General features: G+C 32.4%; 1 protein-coding gene across 5 annotated transcripts; it reads left to right on the top strand.

Moving 5' to 3' along the window:
• Window positions 1-20: 20 nt before the first annotated feature.
• LOC128192268 (uncharacterized) lies at window positions 21-26,610 on the top strand. 5 transcript variants are annotated; one of them, XM_052864833.1, is made up of 6 exons: window positions 21-132; window positions 17,519-17,758; window positions 19,065-19,198; window positions 20,015-20,073; window positions 20,290-20,344; window positions 21,440-26,610. In XM_052864833.1, exons 2-6 carry the CDS (start codon window positions 17,611-17,613, stop codon window positions 21,509-21,511), a joined length of 468 nt encoding a protein of 155 aa, XP_052720793.1. In that variant the 5' UTR covers window positions 21-132; window positions 17,519-17,610; the 3' UTR covers window positions 21,512-26,610. The 5 variants fall into 5 exon arrangements, with proteins under 5 accessions (XP_052720793.1, XP_052720794.1, XP_052720796.1 ...); XM_052864834.1 differs by lacking the exon at window positions 21-132 and adding an exon at window positions 4,740-5,046; XM_052864836.1 differs by lacking the exon at window positions 21-132 and adding an exon at window positions 5,082-5,429.
• The last annotated feature ends 54 nt before the right edge of the window (window positions 26,611-26,664 follow it).

Raw genomic sequence — 26,664 nt, 5'->3', positions numbered from 1 at the left:
CTCATAGAAAGAAACGCTCAGACGACTGAGATAATTGGTTTCATTTTCATTTACGTCTGAGCTGTTTGTGGTTACAGACCAACAAATAACTGAAAAAGGAGAATTTACTTATTGCATCCTTTGCAATTACAGGTTAGTGGAAATATGAAAATCTGAATTTTGATTTTAAATTTTAAAACAAATGTGTCCTGGTGTTTTAATATACGTTGTGAATGCAGATATGATAATGCGCAATGTCTGACTCACAGCCAGTACAAGGATGTATGCAGATGTTTTGAATACGATAATACAATTTATGGTGAAAAGATAAGTCTAAGCTGCAACAATATGCAGGCTCAATTTTCTAATTTTTGAAAGTATGGTACGAAATGATAGTTAATGTAAATGATACATGTATTTATGACCCATCTCTAATATTATTTAGTAATGTTACAATTCTTTTTAATTATCTGCATAGTGACAATTTAGCAAACTTTACTAGGTTCGGGGTCTGATCAGGTGTAATCTCGGCAGGATTCGCCAAGACTGAAAAATTTTGACTGACATCTCTTCAGAAGAGATGTCAGTCAAATTTTTTCTGTTTAGATGATCGAATCTAGTTTAGATGACATTGCAGTCTGCTTTTTAGAAATATGTGTCTGCACCGAGTCCGCTGGGGTCTGCTATAAGTTTGCTTTAGGTCAGCTTTTGGTTCAATATTAAACGTATATGACCATTTTCCCTACACAATGATTCAATTGAGTTTTCAACCAAAGATCTGATTGGTCGGCACTCTGATTGTTCAAAGCGTTTTGTCAATTATCATATGACAAGTTTGTCAATTAGACCCGATCCCATGTTCACTTTCAGGTTGTGCTTCTGAAATAAGGGTATGCTCACTGTGTTCCCTCTAGGTCTGCTCTGTGTCAGCCTGGGGTTTGCTTTGGATCAGCTCTGGGTCCTACCTAGCAGACCTGAAGCAGACCCTGGGCTGGCACAGAAATCATACCCAGGTTTTGTTGGGGTCTGCTCTCTGTTAAGTTGTGTCTTGTCAAACTAACCTCTACTTTTAAAATGCTCGATCATTATAAGAAAGTAATTAGCTTTTTTGTTCATCTGAATATACATGGAAGAGTAAAAAAGAGTAAAATCTGTCATTTTTTTTATGGAAATTGAATATGACTCTCCTGGAGTGCCAATGCCTGTGGGGCAAAGTTCTGGAAACAATCACTCTCACCCGCCAGAGAATACCCAGGTCCCAAAGTGGGCGCCAAATGTAACATGCACCAAAAAATTCTACCTTACCGTGCTGGCAAATCTTGAAACAATGAAAAACACATGCAGTTCAATAAATTGACTGTCAGAGGTTCAATGGATAACACTGAAGTCACTATCTTCACAATGTGAATGATCCTGGTCCTTGACAGGGGTCCTAGTCCTGGGGTTGATCCTTAGTCCTGGTCCTGATAGGTCCCTCCTGGTCCAGTTGATGGCTCCTCCTGATCCGTCCTGGGGTTCCTCCTGGTCCGTCCTGGGGTCCTCTGGGTTACGTATCCATCGTAGGGCGCATCCGCTTCAGTATGTATGTCCAGCCAGTCCCAACGTGGGCGCCATTGTAACAGAGACACTTATTGCCTCTGCTGGGGTTTGAACCCATGTCCTCTGGCACGCCAGTCCAGCACTCTACCGATCGAGCTAAAGGGTTAACCCGCTAGCCAGAGCTAGTAGGAATGCCATATACCTGCCTCTACCACACATGTACTTCAACCATTTGGAAGTTTGATATCAGTCTGTGTTTTCAATGAGCTAAAAGTGACATTTGATCATAAGAATAAAATGGTGAATACTACCTATAGGAAATAAAACATGAAGAAAATCAGTTACAACTCTTACCGAGTTTTTTTTACCATGTCAGATTACCATGTAATGAAATGCATTCAGATTGCCTACTGTAACAATCTTTCATAAACGGTAACTATACCCTGGTAATACCGCTATCTCCTTTAAGCGTCATTAAAAACAAAATATTAAATTGTATACGCATTTATTCCTCTTTTTAAAAAAAAATTGTTCATAACAATAATGTATTAGACTATTAGTTAATACTGGTATACATTTATGTTTCTGCAGGGTTAGTTTTACATTACTTCAGATTGGAATGCTAATTTAAGGAAAGATTAATGTATTCTACTTAATCACATGTTAGTAATATATACATATGGAAAAAGATTAATGACTTATTTACTAGATCTTGTCTCTAAAATATAGAGGATTTTATACTAAGTGGATGTAAATATAGTTTTTTATTCGCGGCTTGAATCCTGAGTCAGATGACATAAATTATGAACAGTTTATATGTGTATCTTTATATATTTTTTTATTCTTTGCTTGGAAGAAAGTTAATTTTAATGCTTAAAAATGCATGATGTTGTCTCTCCTTAGGTTATCGCCCTCTGTAATTAAGATAATAGGAGCATATTTTATTACAAAAGCTTATCTCATATTCTGTTTGTTGCATATGACTCAGAAAAAGGGATATGACAATGCATGTTAAGATTAATTTATTGACATCTGATTCAGATTAAAGTTCATCATGATTATATTATGACTGGCTGACATGTAATTAAAGACTATAACCGTAAAGTTTTTTTGATAAAGGTTTTTCTGGTATTCTTATTTGCATTTAGATTCAGAATTTTTATTTTGAGGGGGGGGGGGGGTGTCTTGATGAGGGATTTTTTCAGTAATTTTACTCTGTAAATTAAAGAAATTTGAATCACTGAGGCGGAGGGGTTACGGACCCCCTTGACACCCCCCCCCCCCCCCCACTAGATCTGCACGATATGCATTTTCTTAATGATCAATTTTTAAAATAAAAAAATGTTTGAGAGCAGGTTCCAGATAAAGGGAGTTGGTATATAGGATTGAATTGTAGTTAAAAAGATGACCAACTTCTCAGCTTACCTTCATATCAGTTTTCTTTTTTTCTCTGTGACATGTATGATCTGATTCATAATTAATTCAAAGATGTGGCTTCTGCATGCATTTATCTGATATTCATGGCTCCATGAAGATGTTAAATACTTAATTATTTATGTCAATGCTCTCATCTTTTTGGGAATGGATATTATATTATTCTTTCATTTCATTGTCTATGCTTTTAACAGAATTGATTTATGATGAGTTTTCTTTATGTGTGTGTTAATAGCAATGAATATGGGTATCATTGGATCAGTGAAATCCAGTATTGAAAAGTGAAAAAAAAAAAATATTGATATATATATACATGATTTATATTTCATATATGCAAGTAGAAAATGAATCATAATCGGCCATCATGAATTTATATTGATCCATGTAGGATTTATTTTGATTGACTCTCTTGTGAATCAGTATGATATTATATAAAATATGTATAATGGGTGTATGTAAGATTGTGGACTTTATAAATCGATTAACTATATTAATAAATGTGATTAAATTATGTACCACTGAAAATGTCTAAATCAGAGATATTTCAAAACTCTTTCATAATTAAAATAAATGTCTTTTGTCTTTTTTTGAAAAATGTATAGTTTTCTGTACCGGGGTAATCTATAATTGAGAACAGCGGTTAGAATCTTCTAGATACAAGATTAACGATTGCATGAAATACATGTATGAGGATGTATCCTATTTGTATCAGATATAATTCATTCCATGAATTCATTGACCATCATTTGATCAGAACTTCATTCAACTTCCATGAATTGGTGTAATATATATTTCATACTATTTAATAATGTTATTTCAATCGATCAATGTGCACGTCCAATAATTTATTTTAGTTAAGAACTTGATCATTGAAAATTATTGTTTGTAATATTACTGTACAAGCTCTCATTGTTGTGCTGTATGTTTAACTATCAACATGAAGAAAACTTGTAATATAATAAAATATTGATGGTATGTATTTATAATGCAATCAGTTAAAGAAGAATCTACCGTTATTCAATTTATACTTTTAGTGCAATGTCATCCTTTGTGATGTTTCCACCCATAGATAGTTCACTGACACCTATATAATTACTTTAGCTGCATGCACGTATATTAATTCTTGAATGATCCATAGTTTTAATTCCTTATCATACAGCTTGGTATTGATCAAGCCATAAAATCGGCTTTGCTTACATCAATGAGCTGGTGGGGCATTAACATCAAGTACGTACAATTCAAAATTTATCAATATTTTAACAATAGATCATCAGACAACTATACTAGACTAAAATGTTGGCAAAATATAAGAAAACTCAGTTATAAACTATATACACAAGGCTATAGATTGACATTTGGAAAAAAAACTTAAGACTTCTTTTAAGAGATATGGATGGTATTACTATCTGAAGCTTTATGGGGTTTTTTTTCTATCCAGGAAAAGTGATATCAACACTGTCAATGCAGGTTCCTTTGGTACTATAAGCTGCATATACACTAAAGATAATGGCTCTTGTGGTTTATGGCATATCCTGAATTGGACATGATAAGGGTTATAAACTAAAGGTGCCTGCTTGCATTGCTGTATTCAGTTCAAAGAACCCCAAACGCTCTGTGGCCTTTATAAATATGCTGTATTGATTCCTCCACAGCAACCCCACTCATATCTATAAGACATATGCATAGCTACATTTCGTATATGATGTAAGTATAAAAGGTGTTAATGAAAGTGACCTATGTGCATGATATAAGAGGAGCTTTAGTTGTGTATGTAGATAACGCTGACTTACATGTAGATCCGACTGCTGCTGGAAGTGATACATGTATCTTTAACTGAATCTTGTGCTCTAGTTGTGTGATTGTCGTTGTTCTTGAAATTATGTAATAAGGGGACAATATATTACATACAGAGAAGTATAGGTTGTGGACCTGTGGTTACTGAAGTAACTAGAGGAAAAATATCTGTGCCACGAAACAGGATCTGACTACTTAACATTGTATTTTGTGTTTATTACTGGCTAGCTCTGCTGATGCATGGACTTCATGGAGAGGAAGTATTTGTCAGAATATAGTACATGATTATGTTTTTGTAAAGTAAGTCATTTTCATGTTTTGTTTTATCTTTTTGTGTGTGTATTTACATCTGCCTTTCAAAAATGAATCTAATATTAAACCAACCAGATCTGCTTTGATTGTGTTGATAAAGCATCCAATATCTGATCTTCCTTATAGCTGAACCGAAGGCTTTAGAAACTCATGTGTATAAAGTTGAGGGATATCATTTTAGCATGTTTAGAGGATATAATGTGCGCATAATGAAACAGTGAGTGATGGAATTCAATTTCTTTGGTGTTCGTTGTGTGTTTTTTCCTAGCTGTGTATTCATATCCAACAGAGAGCCATGTTATTCAGATATTTACGCAGTAGTCAGTGAGGATCTGTATGAAGTTCATTGAGGAGTTCCCCTCGCCTCTGTTGTAAGTAAAAAACAATGGTCTGAAGGGTTAACCCTGTGTCTGCGCCTCTCTGATGTAAGATTATTTTGTTTGATAGTATGTTTTTACATTTTTACATCATGCGAAGATTTCTGGTTCTCAATCCTGAAGAAATTACATATATTCACAGTAGTACACCAACTGAACTCACTTCTGAGATACTCGTAGCTATTTCAGTGCCTAAGTCCTTTAATTCTGGTGAATTATGAACACAACAAATATTGGTACTGATCAATTTTATTAGCCAATTAAATTGGAAAAGGTATATATGAAAATGGTTACTAGCACTTTAATAGTGGTTGCTCGTATTTGGAATGCGGTTTATAGTGTATAATTTTATTTGAAAAATTTGGCAGCTGGAAACGATTGATTCTTTGATATTTGTAATTGCTACACAAATAAAATGCTAAAAGCAAACACACGTAGTTGCTTTTAGAGCTAGGTTTGGACATTTTTATGTTTACCTTAGAAGTTTACTTTAATTGAGTAAAAAAATCATACTCAAAAAATATTAGAAATACTACTGTCTAATACATTGTGGCTGCATGGCCTTACATTGATAAAATTGTTGAGCTTATATTTCCATACCTTTACCGGTATGTGCAATTCGTGAAATAAAGAAAAAATCAATCAAAATAGAAATTTAAGGGTTTTTTTTTTCAAAATGGGCAACACAAACAGGGGTTTTAAGATCTATTGTTTCAATGTTAATAAAAATCTCATTTGTTACTTCAAGACTCACGAATGTTAACCAAATCAATATTATGGAGTTGCCAAACTTGGGTGCAGAGTTAGACTGAATGATTTATGCATGAGTCTGCATTCTAGCACTTTACTTATAGATCTTCAACGTTTTAAGCTTTATAAGCAGCCCAAGTTGACTTTGATAAGGTGAGAATTTTGAAGTTGATGACTGCTGCAACATGTTCCTACATCTTCTTGTTTGTTAGAGTAAGTGCAATGTCATACCCTTGTTGAAGGGTTTGGAAATCTTCACGTATGACGATATTACAATTGCTATTTTTACAGAATCCTGACCTATAGATATTAATTCATGAGGATTGTACTATTCCCCTATTTACTGATACCCAAGGACCTCAATATTTAGTACTAATTTATTTTTATAAAAAGGAGAAAAAATGATCCATAAATGAAGTATATCATAGTTTATCTACTTTAGTTGAACACTGTTGCTGAGTGGCCATTAGGTGAGTGATGGAATTAGCCCTCAGACTATTTGGTTTTAATAGCTCTGTTTAATTCTTCAACCTAATGAAAAAGAAGGGCTTTTTCAAGTAGGGGATCTTTTACCTTTTTTATCCGTATTAAATTGATTTTAACTGTTGCAATTCTGCATAATGCGATTATGATATTTTAATAATCAAAGTTTCCTCCATCCCTAGACTAATCTCTTTTCTTGAACAGACTGGGGCATACTATTTTAACTTGTTTATAAATATATGGCATAACTTTTCTTCAGTATAGTTATATATATAATAACATGATTATATGCAAGGATTGTACAACAAGTATCTATATGTCTTTACAAAATATGTTGTTGGGTGAATGTTCTTTTTTGTGGGTCTTATTCATGATTGCAAATGCTAAAAAGGATATTCAGTTAGGTCATAATTGGTATTTTTATTACTAATTGTATTCTAAAATTCCACCCTTCCTTTGTATTCTGATTTCGTATGATTAAGGTAATGAACACAATCTAAATTTTCCCAATGATTTTTTGTCAATATCTTAAATTGATTAAAGCACAAAAAATAATGGGGATTTTAAAATAGATTTCATAAATGTTTCTGGTATGACTATAATAACAATGTATCTGTAAATATTAGCACTCTTGTATACAATTAAAACTTGAAGTGCATTGGTGAAATATTTGATTATAAATACATATTTTTAGTTTAGCATTTATGAATTATTTAAGAATAACTTAAATTTTTAATGCATGTACTAAAAAATACCCACCTCATTATCACTTCGTTATTTTATAGATTCAGTATTGAATAAAACTTTTTTGTGTGTTTGTTTTAATTATAGACCGCACATTCTGCATTAAATTTTTTTCCAAAAGAAAAAAAAAAGTAAACACCTGAGACTGTACACTAATCCAACATTAACTTCTTGCAAAGTAAATATCAGTACATGTACCTTCAATCACATAGTATATATTTGTAATGCACCAGTTGTGACTTAGCTTATGGGATTGATAATTTAGGTGTTTGTATACTGTTGATGGTGGCATCCTCGTCAATAAGTGACTACCACAGCTGCTGGACAAATTACGTATAAAACTTGATGTACAGGTAAATAGTGTACAGGTGTGTAAACATGTCTGTGTAACTGTGTGTCGGTCACCTAAAAGGTAAGCTGACTCGGAGGCCATAAAAGTTATACAAGCTCACTTTTGGTCTCACTCTCACTTTTTATATAATTCCCTTTGTAAAAGTGATACTGAGATCAAATTAAGCTCTTATAACTTTTATGAACCTGGGGCCAGGTGTAAAAGTTTGAATTTTGAAAAAAAATCAACAAAACAAATATGCAGAAGATTCCTGAAAAGGTGTGGATATCTTTATTTACGATTGCATGCATGGCCACCCATATATATATATGTACTTTAGTGATGTTACAAGAGATTATATATATGCACAGTTTTTGAAAAAAAATGCCTGATAGTGATACTGAGTTGGGACATTTTAGTACTTTCATTTTCTATACAGTACAGTCAGCAGGGTACTAATTTTTATCTATAATCCGAGCCTTAAACAAAAAGTAGGCAATTATACTAATCTTTTCCTTTGACTTATCAAATATGTTGACAGGAATATAAATAGGTTATTTTTATGTTTTCAGTCATTATTAACAGCTATATTTGAATCAAGGTAATGAAATCGTACTACATTTTATTGATCACAAAAGCTTCGATTCGGTTTATCACTGACTTCCGCCTGCTGATGATACATGTATTAATTTTGATGGTTCTTTGTAAGGCTTTGACTTGCAAAGGTAAAATGCTTATATATAGGGTTTGATTTTGTTTAGTTTTTCCAGATTCTTCATAATGATTATCCAATTGGCTTTCATTGGTTTTATATATACCTGTGGTTTTGAACACAGCTTTCTATTTATGCTGGAATCAAATGTAAAAAAAAATTTCTTTTGGAATATTTATAAGCTTGAATTCTTACTGATGTCCATAAACTATTCCATGCATGAAGATTAATCTAAGTACAAAGTTTAGTTTGAACGCAGTAGACTTCATCTTATCAATTAACTGCTGTGAACAAATTTGTTTAATCTTATATGATGTAATTGCATTATATATGTGTAATTTTTTTTTGTACAAACATGTACCTTTCACGACTATGGTCACTTGAATAAGGACCTAAGTTTCTTCCTATTTACATGTGCAGCTGTCAAAAGATACCCACGTGGGCTGCCATTACATATATTACTCAAATCATGCCACACACAAATAAGTCTCAACTATGTACAAATGAAGTAATATAATGAACAGACAATTGCTGGCAATTACTGAGACAATTTTGGGAAAAAAATCATTAGTTGAGAAGCCTTGAGGTCTGTGCATGCTAAACGACATTCACAAGTTGTTTGGCTGATGTCCTTTCCAGATACCATATTGGATTTTGCTTATCCTTCTTGGATTTCCTTAATTGATTCAGGGTAATTATGTCCTTTCGTTTATTCAGCATTATTGATTGTAATATTAATTCCATGTAATTATATGACATCCAGATTAGATATTAGCAAGAAGATGACCAAATCTGTCAGATAGATATTAATTACAGTCACTGAATTAGATTTGTCAAGTAAAGACAGAGATAGGGATAAAAGAGCTGTTATATTATGGAGGATCAAATATGAACAATGTAAATTACCATATACTTACCTTATATTGAAGAATTCAACATGTTGTAAAAACCTGCTATTTAGATTCTGTGACAAATACACGCATGTCGATTAAAAGAAAATTATCCTATCGCAGCATAGAATATATGAGCCATAAATTATGCAGAAGTCTTTTTTATTTAATCCATACATGTACTGGTATAGGAACTATTTATTAATCTATTATACAGTAGTTTTTAGCTATATATGGTGTCCAAGTAGCGTAGTGGACAATGCAATCGCTTGTCAGTCTGCTGCGACCCGAGTTCGATCCCCGTGATCGAAAGTGGTGGTATGTGATAGGGTATGGCGGTCGCCCGCTTGGACACATGGGTTCTCTCCAGGTACTCCGGCATCTCCCCACACCATTGACCCCCTCGCGCTAACATCCGTGCCAACGAGAGATATTAATAAAAGTTGTAGAACTTGCTTATCAATCGTTTTAAAATAAATAAGTTTTTTTCAGTTTTTAGCTCACCTGAGCTTTTCTAATCACTTTTTGTCCGGCGTCCGTCTGTCCATCAATCCGTCCATCCGTCTGTAAACTTTTTTCATTTTTCGACTTCTTCTACAGAACCACTGGGCCAATTTCAACTTAACTTGGCACAAAGCATCATTGGGTAAAGGGGATTCAAGTTTGTTAAAAATGAAGGGCCACACTCTCTTTCAAGGGGAAATAATTAGGATTTATTGAATCTTCAAAATGCAAAAATTTACATCTATATTACTATATTAATATAATAGACTTGAATTTTTGGGCTTTAATACCGAGAAATCGGAGGCGTACTGTATTTTGTTTTATATATTTTAAACATCATTGGTAGTTGAAGATTACCGATTTGTTTTTATTTTTTCTCAATCAAGCTTCGCTAATTAATAATCAACGAAAATTCCTTTAAAAAATCTGGAAATCATCTGGATTTTCTGGATTTTACAATCTTGCGCATGCGCATTACATTAATGCTAAATCACAGGAGGCTCTTTAGTTTATGTTTCCACAATATCACATTTGCATGGATCAACTCAGAAACGATATTACAAATACGTGTAAAATTTCATTGAAAATTTGTCAAATATTCTGTTCATCAAAGGAAATATGGGAGATAACTCTAAATCAGTTTATTTAATATGAAAAATTCCGTCAACATGGTGTGTAAATTCGATGTGAGTAAAAAACTTTGGTGAAAAAGTGTTGAATTCTTCATTAATATGAATAAAAATTTTAGATGAAATTAGGTAGGCCTAAAGCTTGGTTATGTAAATGTCAACAGTACGGTGTGTGGATGTATCTCAGTATTTCGTATATAAATGTCCGATATCATATGCAATGTCAACCCGTGCACGCACGGGTCAAAGTCTAGTAGGAATATAAATAGAAAAAATTTAAAATATCTTTTTCTAAAAACCATTTGCCCAGTTAATTTACTGAAAGCAACCTCAGATAATGTAGATTTAAATTCTTTCAAATCAAAATCTTGAGGTAGGGTGGGGCCACGTTGGGATTCCAATTTAACAAAGGAAAATATTCTAATTATTCACAAAAAATGAAATGTTATGATGTATGGTTTTACCGTATGCAAGCATTTTGACACATTGCTGATTCTTTCAATTAGTTAAGACTTTGGCCCCTGGACGATTCTTGGGCCTCACAAGGGATTCGGAGTTTGATTTAGGTTTATATCCTTTATATAAACAATTGTTTAGGATCTTTTTGAGAACTGCGATGCTCAACAGGTGATATGACTATAAAATCATCCTTTTAGAAAAGGGACTTGATTATTAACATAAGAATATCCAGGGCAAAAGAAATGGACTCTTACTTATACATGATCTACATGTATTACATTGCCAAGATAGTTTGAATTATGACTCTGTTTAGCTGAGTTTATCATACCTATTGTTGCTCAGGTGAGCAATGTGGTCCATGGGCCTCTTGTTTTAGCTATTGACATTGCTATGAAATACAAATGAGGAATATGGGCCATATTTGTTGGGGGTGGTAGAATTCCCATAGCATGATAAAATATCGTCATTGCGCCATGCAACCATTGTGATGCTTAATGACATCTGAGAGTCAACTTAAACTCCTAGCTGATCAACTTACAAGTTAGGATTACTGAGACAAACCCAAGAGAAAATGTTATGATGATGTTAGACACAAGCTGTTGTCAGTGGCGATATGGGAGCTCGTGATTTGATTTGCTTTACCAGTAAAATAGAAAGAACATGGAAAACTGGAAATTGATGTAAACATTTGATTTAGATTTAAGCACAAATTTGAAACACAGATGGTTTGATAACGGACCATTATCCATAAGACTTTCAGGTTTTGCTTCTCCTATTTAAACTGTTGTCTTGATACCCAAATTAAATTAATGCACAACCTATCTGGAAGTTTGGTCTACACTGAAAATTAGGAAGCTATAAAGTGACAGTACTCTAAAACTATTGAGTTTTATTTTCATTGCTGTTAAAGTGTAGCTTCAGTGGGAGTAATTAAATTAGAACATGATTGACCACATTTGTGTTTTCATTACCGAAAGTTTATGATGAATCCTGAGTGTTCAATATTTTTCACTACAGAACCATTAGTGCGTTTAAATATTTTATAGGGGTTTTGTATTTCACTGAGTTGAATGTGAATATCATACTAGTACATTGTACTCTGATATATGTTAGTATATACCAGTAGCTGTCTGAAGGTAAATCTTTATTCAACTTCAAACATATGTATAGGTTTAAAAAAATTTTTAATGGCAATACAAATCACTGTTTTATTACTGGTTCCCATCTAGGTTTTGCTTTTTGCAACTATACAGATTTCAAAAACTGCACTTTGTAAATTATAGTACACATAGTACATTTGGAACCATATATGGACTATACATTCTTTGAATGCTCACTGTATGAAACTGCCATATAATAACAAAAGTGTTACTTTGATATAGTACAATGTATTTTTATTTTCCTTCTTTAAAACTGCTAAATTGTTTAGGCATTGATAAACATTGATTTAATTTTATGCAACAGTATAATAGTCTTGACTAATGGATGTTAAGGTGGATTAACCCTCTGTAAAGAAAGATAATTAAATCATATTGAGTTACCGGTAAACAACTTCAGTGTTTATTTTTAATAAACATGTTCTTTTATTACATGTAATAATATACATGGTCCGTAAGATAGGGAATCGATGAAAAGGATCTCGTACACAATTTTAATTTGCTTTGAGTTCTTTTTTCATAAAAAAAAATACATGTGTTCCCGTATATATATGCTTCAGCCAGCTGAACTTGGAAACACCTTTTAAAGTCAATGACAACTAACTACAGTTGTTACATAAAAATCCAAATACTGGTAATTGAACCCTAGTTCAATGTTGAGCAATTGATTTTTATTGTTTTTATACAATGGCCAAAAAATATGCAAAAATTTAAATTGCTGACTTTTTTTTTTGTGTGAATAGAAATTTCAAGACTGTTCCTTTTAATTGAAAACCCTCAGAAATTCATGTAAAGCATTTTCTCAACATTGATGAATTGCGTCACAAAATTTCAATGACCTGTATTGATATAATTGATCCTGATAGTTTGGAAGTAGGTGTGAAGTATGCCATTCATGTACACTGTCAGACTGCCCCATGCTCAAAGGCATGATACCAAGACATTTAACTCCAATTATCATAATGTCCATAATATGTATATTTAAGATTATTTACCGGTATCTTACAGTAAGATGGCTAGCAATAGGAACTAATGTATGTAACGTTCATAAAGGGCACTTTGTGTCAACAGAAATTTTGTTTGGATTTTTTTTTAAAGCTATTTAGTTGGAAGTCGTGGTCTTATATTTCAATAGTTATGGAGAGAGAACTTCTGATGGCCTGATCAATAAACATGGAATTGGGAAATGATCTCGAGTGTAATATGGTAGGTTCATGTTGACATACAGGATATAAAGGCATTTAATGATAGAATGCTATGCTCTTGTCTAATTCTCATTATAAGAGAGACCATCCTTTAACATCTGCAGGATATTTTGTGCTTTTAAACTTTTGGACACAGGGGGTCTGTTTTGGTTACAGGAAAACGAGAAGCAGGTAATGGGTATTGTGCAATAATGTGTATTCAGGAGCTAAGGGAAGAGAGAAGGGGAGAGTTTTTTGTGATTCCATGCTGAATTCTGATGTACAGACTAGCTATTGGTAAGAAGTCATATCTGAAATATCTCTTTTGCTGTAAAACATAATAGCAATGATTGCTTTTTTGCCCAAGAGGTTTAAGATACACTTCCATGCTCTTAATGCTGGAAATTTTTGTAAATGTCAATAGCAGCTTGATTTTTTGTCATCAAATCAGCGGAAAAGGTGTGAGCAATTTGATGAATTTGTGTAATTTTAAGATCAAGTATACTTATAGTAGTATTTCATTTTACAAATTTGACAAACTAAAAAGCAGTATTTGATTTTCTGATTTTGGAAGGGAAGATGTTTGGTTATGATTAGGGTGATGATGTGCCAATCGATTTGTGCACTGAGGGGCCATCAGACAGTACACAGGCTGAAATAGCGGAATAGATCATTCCTAGGATAGCTGCCACTGTCTGAAGAGTGGGGCAATAGTGTAATTAAATACAGCTCAGTTTGATAGAGGAAACAATTTCCAATAACCTCTCCTACAGTATGGCCTTGCTTCAGTAACACCCAGATCAGAAAATATGAAAGACATATTATAGCACTATTGAGTTGTCTAAGCTTGATGAGCTGGGTTTTTTTATGGTCATTTTTTTCCTCTTTGACACTCACTTATCTACACCCTTAAATGAGGAAATGATGTGCTTTTCATATGAGTGTGAATTTAAGAGTCTTAATGATCTTCTCATGATGCTGTTATTTGGGGCTGCAAGGACATCAAGTTTAAGATTATGTTCGATTGAGCTGTCTCATTCTTATAATGAAAATCCTTGAGGCAGCTAGCTAGGTGATTTAGATTTGATAAAATAGATTAAAACAAATAAATGGCAAATTGTCAATGTGGATCATTGGCGAGTATGTGAGAGAAATTTTCATGGCCCCTAGCTAACAAATGATGTTAAATATTTTGAGTTTGAAGGTACAAAAAGTCTTGTAATCTTTGCATAATCAACATTTTTTTCAGAGATTATTACTTCTGTTTTGATCTGTGCACACAAAAACTTCAAAATTGAAGAATTTTCCTCTTATGAATTTGGCTTGCATGGTCACTCAGACCTTCCAATTCAGAATAACCATTGGTTTTCTATAATCTCATGGATTTTTATATGCTTAAAGTTTTAGCTGTTGAGAGTTTTTACTACCTTGGGTTGAAAAAGGAGATTACTAAATAACATCATATTGAACATACATCCACATCTTTTTCGCTCTAGTTTTTTTGTACGAAAATAGCAGATGCTTGTTAAGGTGTAATAAAGATCAATAGAGCCAGAGCAATAGAAGATTTAATTCACGTGATTGTTTCTTTTGGCATGCCTTTTCTCCATGATACTTAAGTGCTCATTTCTTTAATATTCACATCTCCATGTAATTTTGAAATTGATCATTTATTGCTGTAACCTATTGGATAGTGTGAAGTACTGTAAATAAAATGAAGCAGATAATGATCGTAAAAAATGTTCACGAGTCTAATGACCCCAAAAAAGTGCGTAACTTACTAGTATAGCCTCAAACTGCTTATAAGTGTGTGCTGTTGGCCATCCAATATTTGGCATACCAGGTACTTTTTATTTTTTCATTTTTATGATTGCTAAAAAATGGAAATTATAAAAACAAACATGATACACATATGTATTTTGTGGTTCAGGTAAGGGAAATATGTTACAAGAATGTGTGCCAATTAGATCAGAAAGAGACCCATTTATTAAAAGCAGCTAGTTGAGACTTAATTCTTATATGTTAATTTTTAAAATTCTTTGCTATATGAAAGAGAATTAAATGCTAATGAGATACAGTGTTCAAAACCATCAACATCAACAAAATTTTGTGCATGCATGTTCACACAGGCAATGTCTGAAAACTTTGTAATTATTTAATTTTTTGATAATGAGCCATTCAAGAATTGCACTTATTTTTTACTTTAGCGCATAAAAAAAATGGGTTAAATTTTCCATCTCTAATTCATAGGGAATCTCAATTTTAAGATGCCAAGGATGAAATATCAATCTGTTTATTAAATGTGACTCATCTTTATTCCTATAACGCTTCTGGAGTACAATTCCAAGAATAGAAACACTGCCTTTTATGAGTTATTTATACGACACTCTAAAAGGTTAGGACTATTTTTATCATAAGATATGAAAATAAATAGGTCTTTGTTTCTCTAAATTCACCAAGATCTTGACAGTATTTTCTTCCAGCAAAACGCCAAGTTGGGGATGAAAATTGGCCTGATATTGGATTGTCTTCTCTTTGATTACATAATGTGTCTGCTTGATGATTTCATGTTATAGTCTGTGCACAGAGAAATACTCTTTAAGATGATTGAGTAACATCATTTTATTCTTTATGAAACATGTTGGATATCTCAGCTTTCACATTAGTCTTTTTCTATACTTAGTTAAGACTTAGTTTTACGTAGATACTTAGTAAAGACCATTGTGTTTTATATTGATGCTAAGGAGATATGATATTCTTGTAGTAAATCTTGTTTTTTGTGTGCTCTCTAAAAGTATCCGATTATGAACAGACATTTGTGTGTTGGCTGAATCAGACAGAGATCAATATAGATGCTTGACCTTGGAGGAAGAAATCTGTTATAAATATTGCATGGGGCCTTGTTCCTAATGGTTATTGTGACAATATTCTCTGAATGCTCTCTGTATTTGGTGAGATTTGTATCTTGTATGTCATAATGTTGTCAGTTCACATTGCCCTGTAAGTGTACTGAGTGGGACGGTATCATTTCTTTGCGTTAATATGATTGCCTATTTGTTCTCACTGGAGTTAAAGAAAGTACATATACTTGTATTGACTTCTCAAAGGCATATTTTATGCATAGGGATATAAAGGGATTTTTCTTGTTTGGACATTCTAATTGGTAAAATTTTTACCCTCTCATCTTATTTGTCATCTAGTACATAAAATTCAGACTAAAGGTGTATGCAAGGGCAGTGGTGATTTCTATTTGTGATTAAAATTCACAGCTAGATCATGAAAAAAACTGTCCTTTTTGACTTTTGAGCAATTTAAATTATTCATGAATTTTACTATATCTGTTCCAAGATTCTGAGGACAGTCTCTATCGAAAGGAATAAGATTATTACCTGATGTTTGTAATCTCTCATTATTCTTGCACTTTTTGATGTGGAGACTCAAGACATGAAGTACAAATGTATTATAAAAATTAAATTGATTGGAAAATATTGATCATGCAAATACCAGTTTTGATAGCTGAATTCAAAATGATCTTCATAGATTTGATTGGAAAAAGGTACCTAGGTATATTAAAATAATCTATTCATAAACCTTACTTAAAAGTGTGATATACCCTAGCACAAAACTTAATGGATTTGAAAACAAAAATTGTTTAGGGGTGGAAAATCCCTGTGGAATGATTTAATGAAGATTTGAAATATCATATAGCACAGATTAGAAACTTTTACTTGGGAGAGAAACCACATCAATTATCACATGTATAGATATTTGTAGATATAAAATAATATTGGATTAAAAATCAATACACAAGAATAGAAGTGTAAGGTAGCAGCTTACATGATAAGCTCTGATATATTTCATATTTACTGGATCGTGGAGAGAGTTCATCAATCTCTTAGTGGAATTTAGACTGTTAATTGCTCTGATATATTTCATATTTACTGGATTGTGGAGAGAGTTCATCAATCTCTTAGTGGAATTTAGACTGTTAATTGCTCTGATATATTTCATATTTACTGGATTGTGGAGAGAGTTCATCAATCTCTTAGTGGAATTTAGACTGTTAATTGCTCTGATATATTTCATATTTACAGGATTGTGGAGAGAGTTAATCTCTTATTGGAATTTAGACTGTTAATTGCTCTGATATATTTCATATTTACAGGATTGTGGAGAGAGTTACTCAATCTCTTAGTGGAATCATGACTTTTAATTGCTGTGAAATATTTCATATTTACAGGATTGTGGAGAGAGTTACTCAATCTTGTAGTGGAAACATGACTGTAATTTGCTAGGATCCTGTGTATGAAGACTCACCAATGACTGATCCCCATGTGTCTGCAAATGGGATGTGGTAGGAGTAAACCGCACTTAAACCACAAATCCAGCGAGGAAGGGGAATCGACAGACAAAAAGAGCAAGCAGAAGAAGTCTCTTAATAAGAATGACAAGTGTGTCTGCAACCCAGGGAACAAAGTGGGTAGGTATATTATCTATTGTTTCCATCAGACCGTCACATTTTAAGCTTCCAGTGATACCCACCCTTGCCTTCTTCCATATTTTTGCAACGCAGAGTATGCAGGTGTAGGTAACAATCACTAGCATTAATGAATTGTTGGGAATTTACTTTAAATCCATTGTTCCTCCAAAGTTTATTAGCTTGAAACCAATGATACCTCTTTATAAGATGGAAGGATAAAAGCTGGCAAAGGTACTTGTACCTTTAATATAGATATGACAAAGTTTATATATACTGGCAATAGGTACAAGTTATATAGATTTATTATGCCCCCCTTCAAAGAAGGGAGGGCATATTGCTTTGCTGCTGTCTGTCGGTCTGTCGGTTGGTCCACCAACAGTTTCCACTCATTTTCTTTGCAGAGGATGAACATATTGAAATGAAATTTGGTATACAGGTTTATCATGATAATATCTAGGTCAAATTCGATATTGGGTACGATCGAGCAATTTTCGACAGAGTTATGGCCCTTGGATGTAGAAAAATTCTAGTTTTTTGCAGTTTCCGCTCATTTTCTTCGCAGAGGATGAACATATTGAATTGAAATTTCGTTTACAGGTTTATCATGATAATATCTAGGTCAAGTTCGATATTGGGTACAATCGAGCTATTTTCGACAGAGTTATGGCCCTTGGACGTAGAAAAATTCTAGTTTATTTGCAGTTTCCGCTCATTTTCTTCGCAGAGGATGAACATATTGAAATGAAATTTAGTATACAGGTTTATCATGATAATATCTAGGTCAAGTTCGATATTGGGTACAATCGAGCAATTTTCGACAGAGTTATAGCCCTTGGACGTAGAAAAATTCCAGTTATTTGAAGTTTACGTTAATTTTTCTGTGGATGTTTCCAAGGGAGGGGGGCATAAGTGTTTCACAAACATCTCTTGTTTGAAATAAGGTATACAGAGACAAAAGTACCTGTGATGAAGGCATGATTGGGGGTAAAAATATAGGAAGGTACCTGGTACCTGAAATATAGGTATGGTAGGGGGTTAGCAATGATAAATGGATTGATAGGTCAGTGACTGTAAATGGAAATGGTTTACTTTCATATTGAGTATCCAAATGGCCGGTAGATAACTGAATTTTTGTTTTCCAAGTTATCATGATATTGTTTGTATTACTGGTACTATAGGTTTGACAATAAATGACAAAATTCATTTCATTCCCTGAATGATTTTATGGTTGATATCCAACATACATGTAAATGATCCAAAACTCTTCTTGACTTAGTATACATAGTGAAATGAATGGTTATTTCAGGTGACACAAAAGACAACAATGAAGTATCTAAGCCTGCCCCGAACAAACGGAAGGACTCGGGGATGTTCAAGCTCCCACAGAAAGGTTCAGGGGCACTGTCCTCTAACGGGGTCCAGAAGGTGACACAGGGACAGGTAGGTCAAGGACACTCAAGGAACAAGTCAACAGTTTCTCGTTTAGGTCAGCTGTGAGTAAGGCCAAACAATTACATGTAATGTTTTGTTTTTCAGGCACTGCTGCATCAGGTCAAATGCTGGTGCATTGATTCATTTTATTGAAATGGGGGAAACAATCTATTTTTGATTTTATTTAAATATGAAAACTTATTTCTTCCTTATTGTGAATCTTGCAATTGAATATTAAATAAAATACCAGTAAGGCCAAACAAAATTAAATGTAATGTTTTTCAGGCACCATGGCATCAGGTCAAATGCTGGTGTATTGATTGATTTTATTGAAATAGGGAAAAATATCTATTTTAGGTTTTAGTTCAAATTTGGAAATTTATTTCTTCCTCATTGTAAATGTTGCAATACAATGAAAAAATTATATATTTTGATTTTTGCTTATGAGAAACTTAAGAGAACTTTGTTGAGGCTAATGCAAAATGTAGCTTATGTTCCCAGTATTTATCAGTCTAATTAAAATCAAACCTTCCGCTAGCTCCTTTATTTGACACGAACATAAAAATAAAGGAGCTAGTGTAATGTTTGATTTTAATCAGAATGAGTATTTATAATCTTGTATAGTGTATTTCGTTCAGACCAGATATATTGATTATACCTCAGAGTGTTCTGAGCTTTGTTTTCATAAATTACACAGGACCTTGTAATTAGTTTTACTGGGTAGTTTATTGCATCTATATTTTAATTGCAACTTTAATTGCTTTATACATGTTATATTGATCTCTAATTTGTATTAATATGACACCTTTAATTTATTTTTAACAGGATGGTAAGAAATCCAAACTTGATAATGGTGTGCCAAATATAACTCAGCAAAAAGTCAGGTGTGTATACTTTTCACTTTCTTCTTAATAGTTCATCTTCTGATAGTTATTTTTCGCTTCATTTATAAACTGTTGGTTACTTTATTATTCATAAGGCCTTGTTCTGCAGGTGCCATGTAGTGATAAGTTCTTATGTCTTCATACTTTTTAATTTTTTTTACAAGAAGAAATTGATCACATTTTTAATGACAGAGTATTATTGATAATATTTTTCAGGGTAACAAATAGCCAGCTGGACTTTTTCAGAATGTTGGATGAAAAAATTGAGCAGGTTAGACAATCTTTATATACTTCATCATAAATTACAGTGTAATATATGCCATACCTGTACAACGTTTAGATTTATCTTAAGATATGAATATTGAGTAATTTCCCTTTGCAAATCTTGGAATGAAAATATTGGTAGAAATAAAATGCCATTATTTGGAGGTTTTGTGCCTGAGAACCAATGCATTAATTTATCTTTGACCTGGTATTGGTGTTTATGATCTCAGTATATCAACCAACATACTCTGCCTTTAACATGAACACACCTTGAGCTGTTTATCTTCCCACTGATTCTTTATTAATCTAAATCAATGTGTCTTCATCCACTGATGGAAGTAAATGAGAGACTAACTACCAGTTTAATGCTACATGCTGATTGTACGGTATTTGTCAACAGGGATGACAAAGCAGATACATGTAAATTATACAATCTCCAAATACAATCTACAATATCTATCATATCATATGGTTATAGGAGCTGTTGCCATTAACATCAATCTCACACACTCCCTACAATAATAACATAGAATATATTGCTCCATTACTTGTGTAATATTCCTTCCGTCTAGACTGTGTAGGCAGTCTACAGACATTGCCACCGAGGGAGAGAGGAGAGTAGGTGCAGATTTTACATCTTTGTAATTTATATTATAAAGTGACACAAACATGTACTGGGATACTACATTAAAGTGGTTATATATGCTGGTGGTTATTAGTACATGTTTTCTATGGTCAAACAATATGCGGATGCATGATTTACCACACTAACATTTTCAGTTTTTTACCATAAAGTGCGGGGGTATTTTTCACAGTTTTAAGCTTACCTCGTAACTATAGTGTAAATTTCCCCTACGCATGAATAACTACTTTTACAGTGATTAAATCAAACGGATGAAAATATTAAGGGAACAGTTTTGTGCCAGATGACTGAACAATGTTGATTTTGATTTGTAACGTCATTTACTGATTTAGGAAGTGCATTTGATGGTTCATGTACATGTATGTATGCACATGTATTTTCAAAACACTTTGGTTCTTGTTCAAAACTCCCTCGTATTAAATTCTGGATATTGATAAACTTTTGTTGCTGTTATTTCAGGGCAGAGATTATGAAACAGATGAAGAATCTGAGAAAACAAATGAAAAAGAAGAGCTTTCAAGTGAACAGTGAGTGAATGTGTAGCCATGTGTACTTGATCATCATTTGGACGAATGAGCAGGCACATTATTTCGAGAACACCAGAGATTTCTTTTTGTTTTATACACAGAAGTATGTGGATTTATTTTATTGGACATGTTTATACATGAAAGACTCAAGTGTGTGTAAATGGATGATTCATGCAAAGGGGATACTGAAATGGAATGTCGAACTCAATTCCTGGCTACTTTATTGATGAGAAGCTGTGAGCTAAGGTGTCTCCCTTATGTACTATGATTGATGCAAATATTCCAAAAAGAATGACCATTAAGGCACCACAGACAAACCAAAATCACAATATGATATCAATTTTAATTTGTTAGTTTATCTCTAAAAACAGAGAAAAACTAAGTAATATGGAAACTGTAATAGTCTTTAAGTACATGCAGGTTGTCATGGCTAGTCCATGTTAAGTTTTCACACATATGGTTCATTATGTAATTTTCACTACCTGTAATATTCATAAGGTGTGATGCACTGTCATATGCTATGCATATATTTGAATGCATATACCTATTTTAGCAAATTTTTTTCCAACTTATAATACTGATATATTTCTAGTTTTTAATAATAGTTGAACCATCTGTCAGTAAATTATGTGCACTCATTAACAATTAATCATAATGCAAATATTATCACTTTTCTAACAATTCATACCGGTACATTGATTTGTCATAATATTGTATATCATAATTCTGAAAGGGTATTTTATTGAAAATAAGATCAGTTAATCATATGTGTATTAATTTTTCAAAGATATATTTGGGGTCCTGCATAAAATATTCATATATGCTTTCTGTACGTGATATTTTGTCATCAAGGACACCTAATGTACTGACATTATAAACATGTTAGTCCAAGTTGATGTGCATCTGCCGATTCATTGAGTGGACAATAAGAGTTCAAGCCAGTACGTAGGAATGTTACCTTGATATTAAGTGGAGCTCCATGTATCATTTCAGTCATATTGTTTGAAAAATTGTCATCTGATCCTGATATAACTTCAAATTGTAAGGCTAGATCAGTCTTTTGAGTCAATTACTAGATGGCATGTCGATTGCATTTCTATTCAGTAGGTCCAGTAGAGAAGGATATTGACTTCATGGAATTATCATAGAACAATTATACAGATTTTCAATAGATTTATTGATCAATAAAATTGAAAGTTTTTTGTTAGAGACAGGATAAAGGGGGTTAACTCTACATTCTGTATGTGCAAGCCAGGTTTCGTTTTCAATACACCTAATAATCCTTGGTTGTTGGAAAAGGGCATGATATATGGTAGTGAAAATTTTCTATTTGACTTAATACTCTTGCTTGAATATTAGAACATGCACACTCTCTCTTACACTCAAAGTAATAATATAGTGTTAAAGGCATTCATTCAACATTGCTTTGATTTGTGTTAATATTTATGGACAAATAACTTCACAATGATCTCAAACATTCATTCCCATATGTAAGATGACAATCTTAGTAGATTAATTTACCAATATTGATATTGTGTTTGCACAGCTAGCTACCTAATTTTGCTCATACTCTGTAGTTTTTATATGTCTGTATTCAGCAAACATTTTGAACCATCCTCAGAAACCTATGCCAGTTAGTGATGGACCTCAGGTTTCTGATGATGAGTTTGGAAAAGATTGCTCAAAATTTGCTTAACATGTGGTTTGGTACTGGTCAGCATAGATAAAGCATGAATAAAAGACCAACAGTTGAGGAAATTACTAATGCAATTCTAGATACATCATCCTTACAATTGAAAAATTAGTTTGTGTCATCAAGGAGGAGCATTACTGGTAGGACCTCAGCCTTCATTGATTATATGGCATTGAAGTGAACACACTTTTTCTTCAGATTATTGATACCCTCTGTGATAGTCTTAAAGGAATCATTGTGTATTCTGAATCAAAGTTAATCAAAGTAAATTAGTTAAAACAGATATTCCTCAGTCTTATAAGTGAATTTTCATAATAATGGATACAGTAGGCAAAACTATACTTTTATTATCTAAATTCATTTAATATAGTTGAAGTTATTTTTTTTTTTTTTTTTACAAGGTGTGATTAATATATGGTTTACACCTATAAACAGATGTTTTAAAAATTGATGTACCTGGTAACAGATATCTGCAGTTCATCTATTGTCATGATTTTTAGTGTTTTTATTTACTTTTGTAAATGTTTGTGCAATATGTATATTATATTTATTTTGATTGAAAGACTTAGCAGAGTTTCAACCCATGTCTTAATTGATACTTTTCCAATGTGTTTTTCGATATCCATGGCATGCAAAGGATTGACAATTATTGCATAACTTTTCTCTTGGGAATTTTCTCAGGCTTTTGATTACTCCAAGTTGATAGATTCCCTAAAGTTTGTGTTTTATGAACAGAAAATTCTTAAACTCAAAAATAAATATCTGGTGGTATTCATGAGAGTGAAGACTAATCAAACACCATATTTTATTCACTTTAGTTAATTTCATTGACTGCAAGATTTTAAATTTATGTACTTGTATTTTTTTATGTTTCATTCCAATTGATTTTATCATAATTATATGCAATATATTTATAACACATATTAGGAAAAAAAAAACTACTCGTAATGTCTTTTAGAGTTCATATTTTCTGTCTTACAAATACTTGTATGTCTCTTTTTGTAGATTGATATTTGCTGCATTCCAAATTAATTATTTTTAAAAATGGAACATTTATATATATATTATAATACTTCTACCTGTTTAGGTAACAGTTTTTTTGTCAAATTGTAAAAATTGAAAATGTTTACCATTGGCAGGAGATACTGATTGATTGATTGACTGATTTTAGAGGGATGGTAAACCTGGCAGTTGTCATTCTGATGGCAATTTTTTTTTCAGACAAATATTAAATCCTGATATTTTTCATTTTGATTGTCAATCCTTCTGTATACAATCTCAAATATTGAATTCTAATGATTCCACAGTATGTTTTTATGTTTCATTTACTTAATTTAGTTTAAGTTTAGTTTCATTTAGTTAAGTTTACATACACTGTTTATTTACACCAAGAGTGTCAGCTTTTTCATGTAGATTTTATATTGAAGTTTTCTTAAATTCTTAAAAACTTATTTCACAGTCAATTGTTTTAAAAGTATTTTACAGTGCATTGATAAGGACTATATGTAATAAGAGTCAAATTTGGCCGCCATAAATCAACAATAGTTCAAGTGATACAGCAGTACCTTAAATGTTTTTTTTTATAGGATGCAGAAGAGTTGATTTAAGATTTAATTTTTTTATCCATTTAAATTGTCTAATTTATTTTCACTCATTGGTAGCAAAGGACAGGAAGGAAAGGAAACTTTGTTTTGCAATTCAGTCAAAATAAAACAAAAAAGTATGCATTTTTGAAATTATAAATGTTGAATGGTTAATGCAGAGTGCAGCTTTGACAAACAAAATTTTGGGGGATTAATAAATCTTTTATGAAAATATATTACTTCTTAAACCCATCGCTCAATGGTTCCTGGAAGAAAAAAAAACTTGTTGAAAATAAGCAGTCTTTAAAAAAAAATTTGCAATAAAGTTAACATTTTATGTCTTTTTTCCAATTTGAGGGTATTTGTATTAAATCAACATTTTTGAAACATAAGTAAATCAAAGTTCAAAGCAAAGTATTAAATTCATTTTAGGCTTTCAATTTAGGCCCTTGTCATATATAGATCTCTGATGAAGATTCTGCAAGTTGTGGCCTTTCTTTGTAGTTAGTACATGTACACTTTATTCATTTTATTGGACATGTCAAGGATTCAATGGCCCCTTCTTTTTTCTCAGAGATTTGTAATAAGTTTCCACGATTACCATGTTTACAATCTATTATTGCTGGGTTTTATTATTTTTGATTTGTAGTGTATGAATATGTTGTTGTTTTGTTTGGTTCTTTTTTAAACTTTATTTAAGTAAGTTGCAATAGAAATAATGCTCAGTAAACTTGCTAAATAGTCTTCAAGTGAATTTGCATTTAATATAATTTATAAAGTGATATGTAATTGTATTTGCTAATTGAAGTATACAGTGCAATTCATAGCATAGCTGTGTGGGTTTTGTATTTCGTTTTGACATGGATTTTGCATTTGTTATTCAATTACACTGCAAAATATACCATATTTACAAACAACAATGGTTCATGGAAAATGACATTACCGGTATATAACATGATTTATTACTACATAGCTTCATGTTCAATTAATTTTTAACCAAATTACATTTATATACCTTTTTATTTAAAATCATTTGAATAAAATAAGAACCATTTAAATTTTAAAGCAGTAAGAGCTGCAATTGAAAGAATTTGAAAAACTGACACTTGAGTAATCTTTGAATACTGTAGATTCCATAATATATATGAGTACTTAATTCCGCGATTCAATCGTTTTAGCATCAAATCGTGAGAATATAAAATCGTGAATGCCAAATTTTTATCATAGTTTCATTTACTTTACATCTGTCTAAAATATTAAAGCACAAGATATGCTTCTTGCAATTTTCCAGGGATAATAATTCCTGGCATATAATTAGGAATCTACAGTATATTTTTCTCTGTTCTAATATTCCCACAGATTAGGTGTGTAAACTGCAGGATAAATGTTTGTTAGGGATTGCAACAGTTTTTACTGGATCCTGCAAACATGACTCTAAAGATAGAGAAAAAATTGACTACTTTTTTCTTCTTTTTTTTTTAATCTTTCAGTTGATTGTAGCCTAAATCAAAAGTGATGTGCTCTCTAGTGTATAATTGACACAGACACACATAAACACACACCAAAATCTCTCTAAATCTCTCTCTCTCTCACACACACACAGGTTAACTTGATGTGCCATTGTCTGTGAGGGTAGGCTTGATGTGAATGACTAGTTCATACTATGACATTTTTTTATACTGTAATTATTTTGTTGTCTGCCAAAGATGGGTTGTCTGTGATCTTAGAGTTTCTATTATTTTTCAGATGTCTTTCTCCATTTCTTTTTGTTATAATTGCTTGTTTTCATATGTATAGCAGAAATAAACTGTTTCATAAATGGAGGAACTTTTGTTTTGAGGTCTTGTTATTTCGGTAAATTTCCTCATGCAGTTCTATATT

This window comes from Crassostrea angulata, chromosome 7 (assembly GCF_025612915.1).
Source record: "Crassostrea angulata isolate pt1a10 chromosome 7, ASM2561291v2, whole genome shotgun sequence".
Classification (NCBI taxonomy): domain Eukaryota; kingdom Metazoa; phylum Mollusca; class Bivalvia; order Ostreida; family Ostreidae; genus Magallana; species Magallana angulata.
This window is presented reverse-complemented; position numbering and strand designations above follow the sequence as displayed.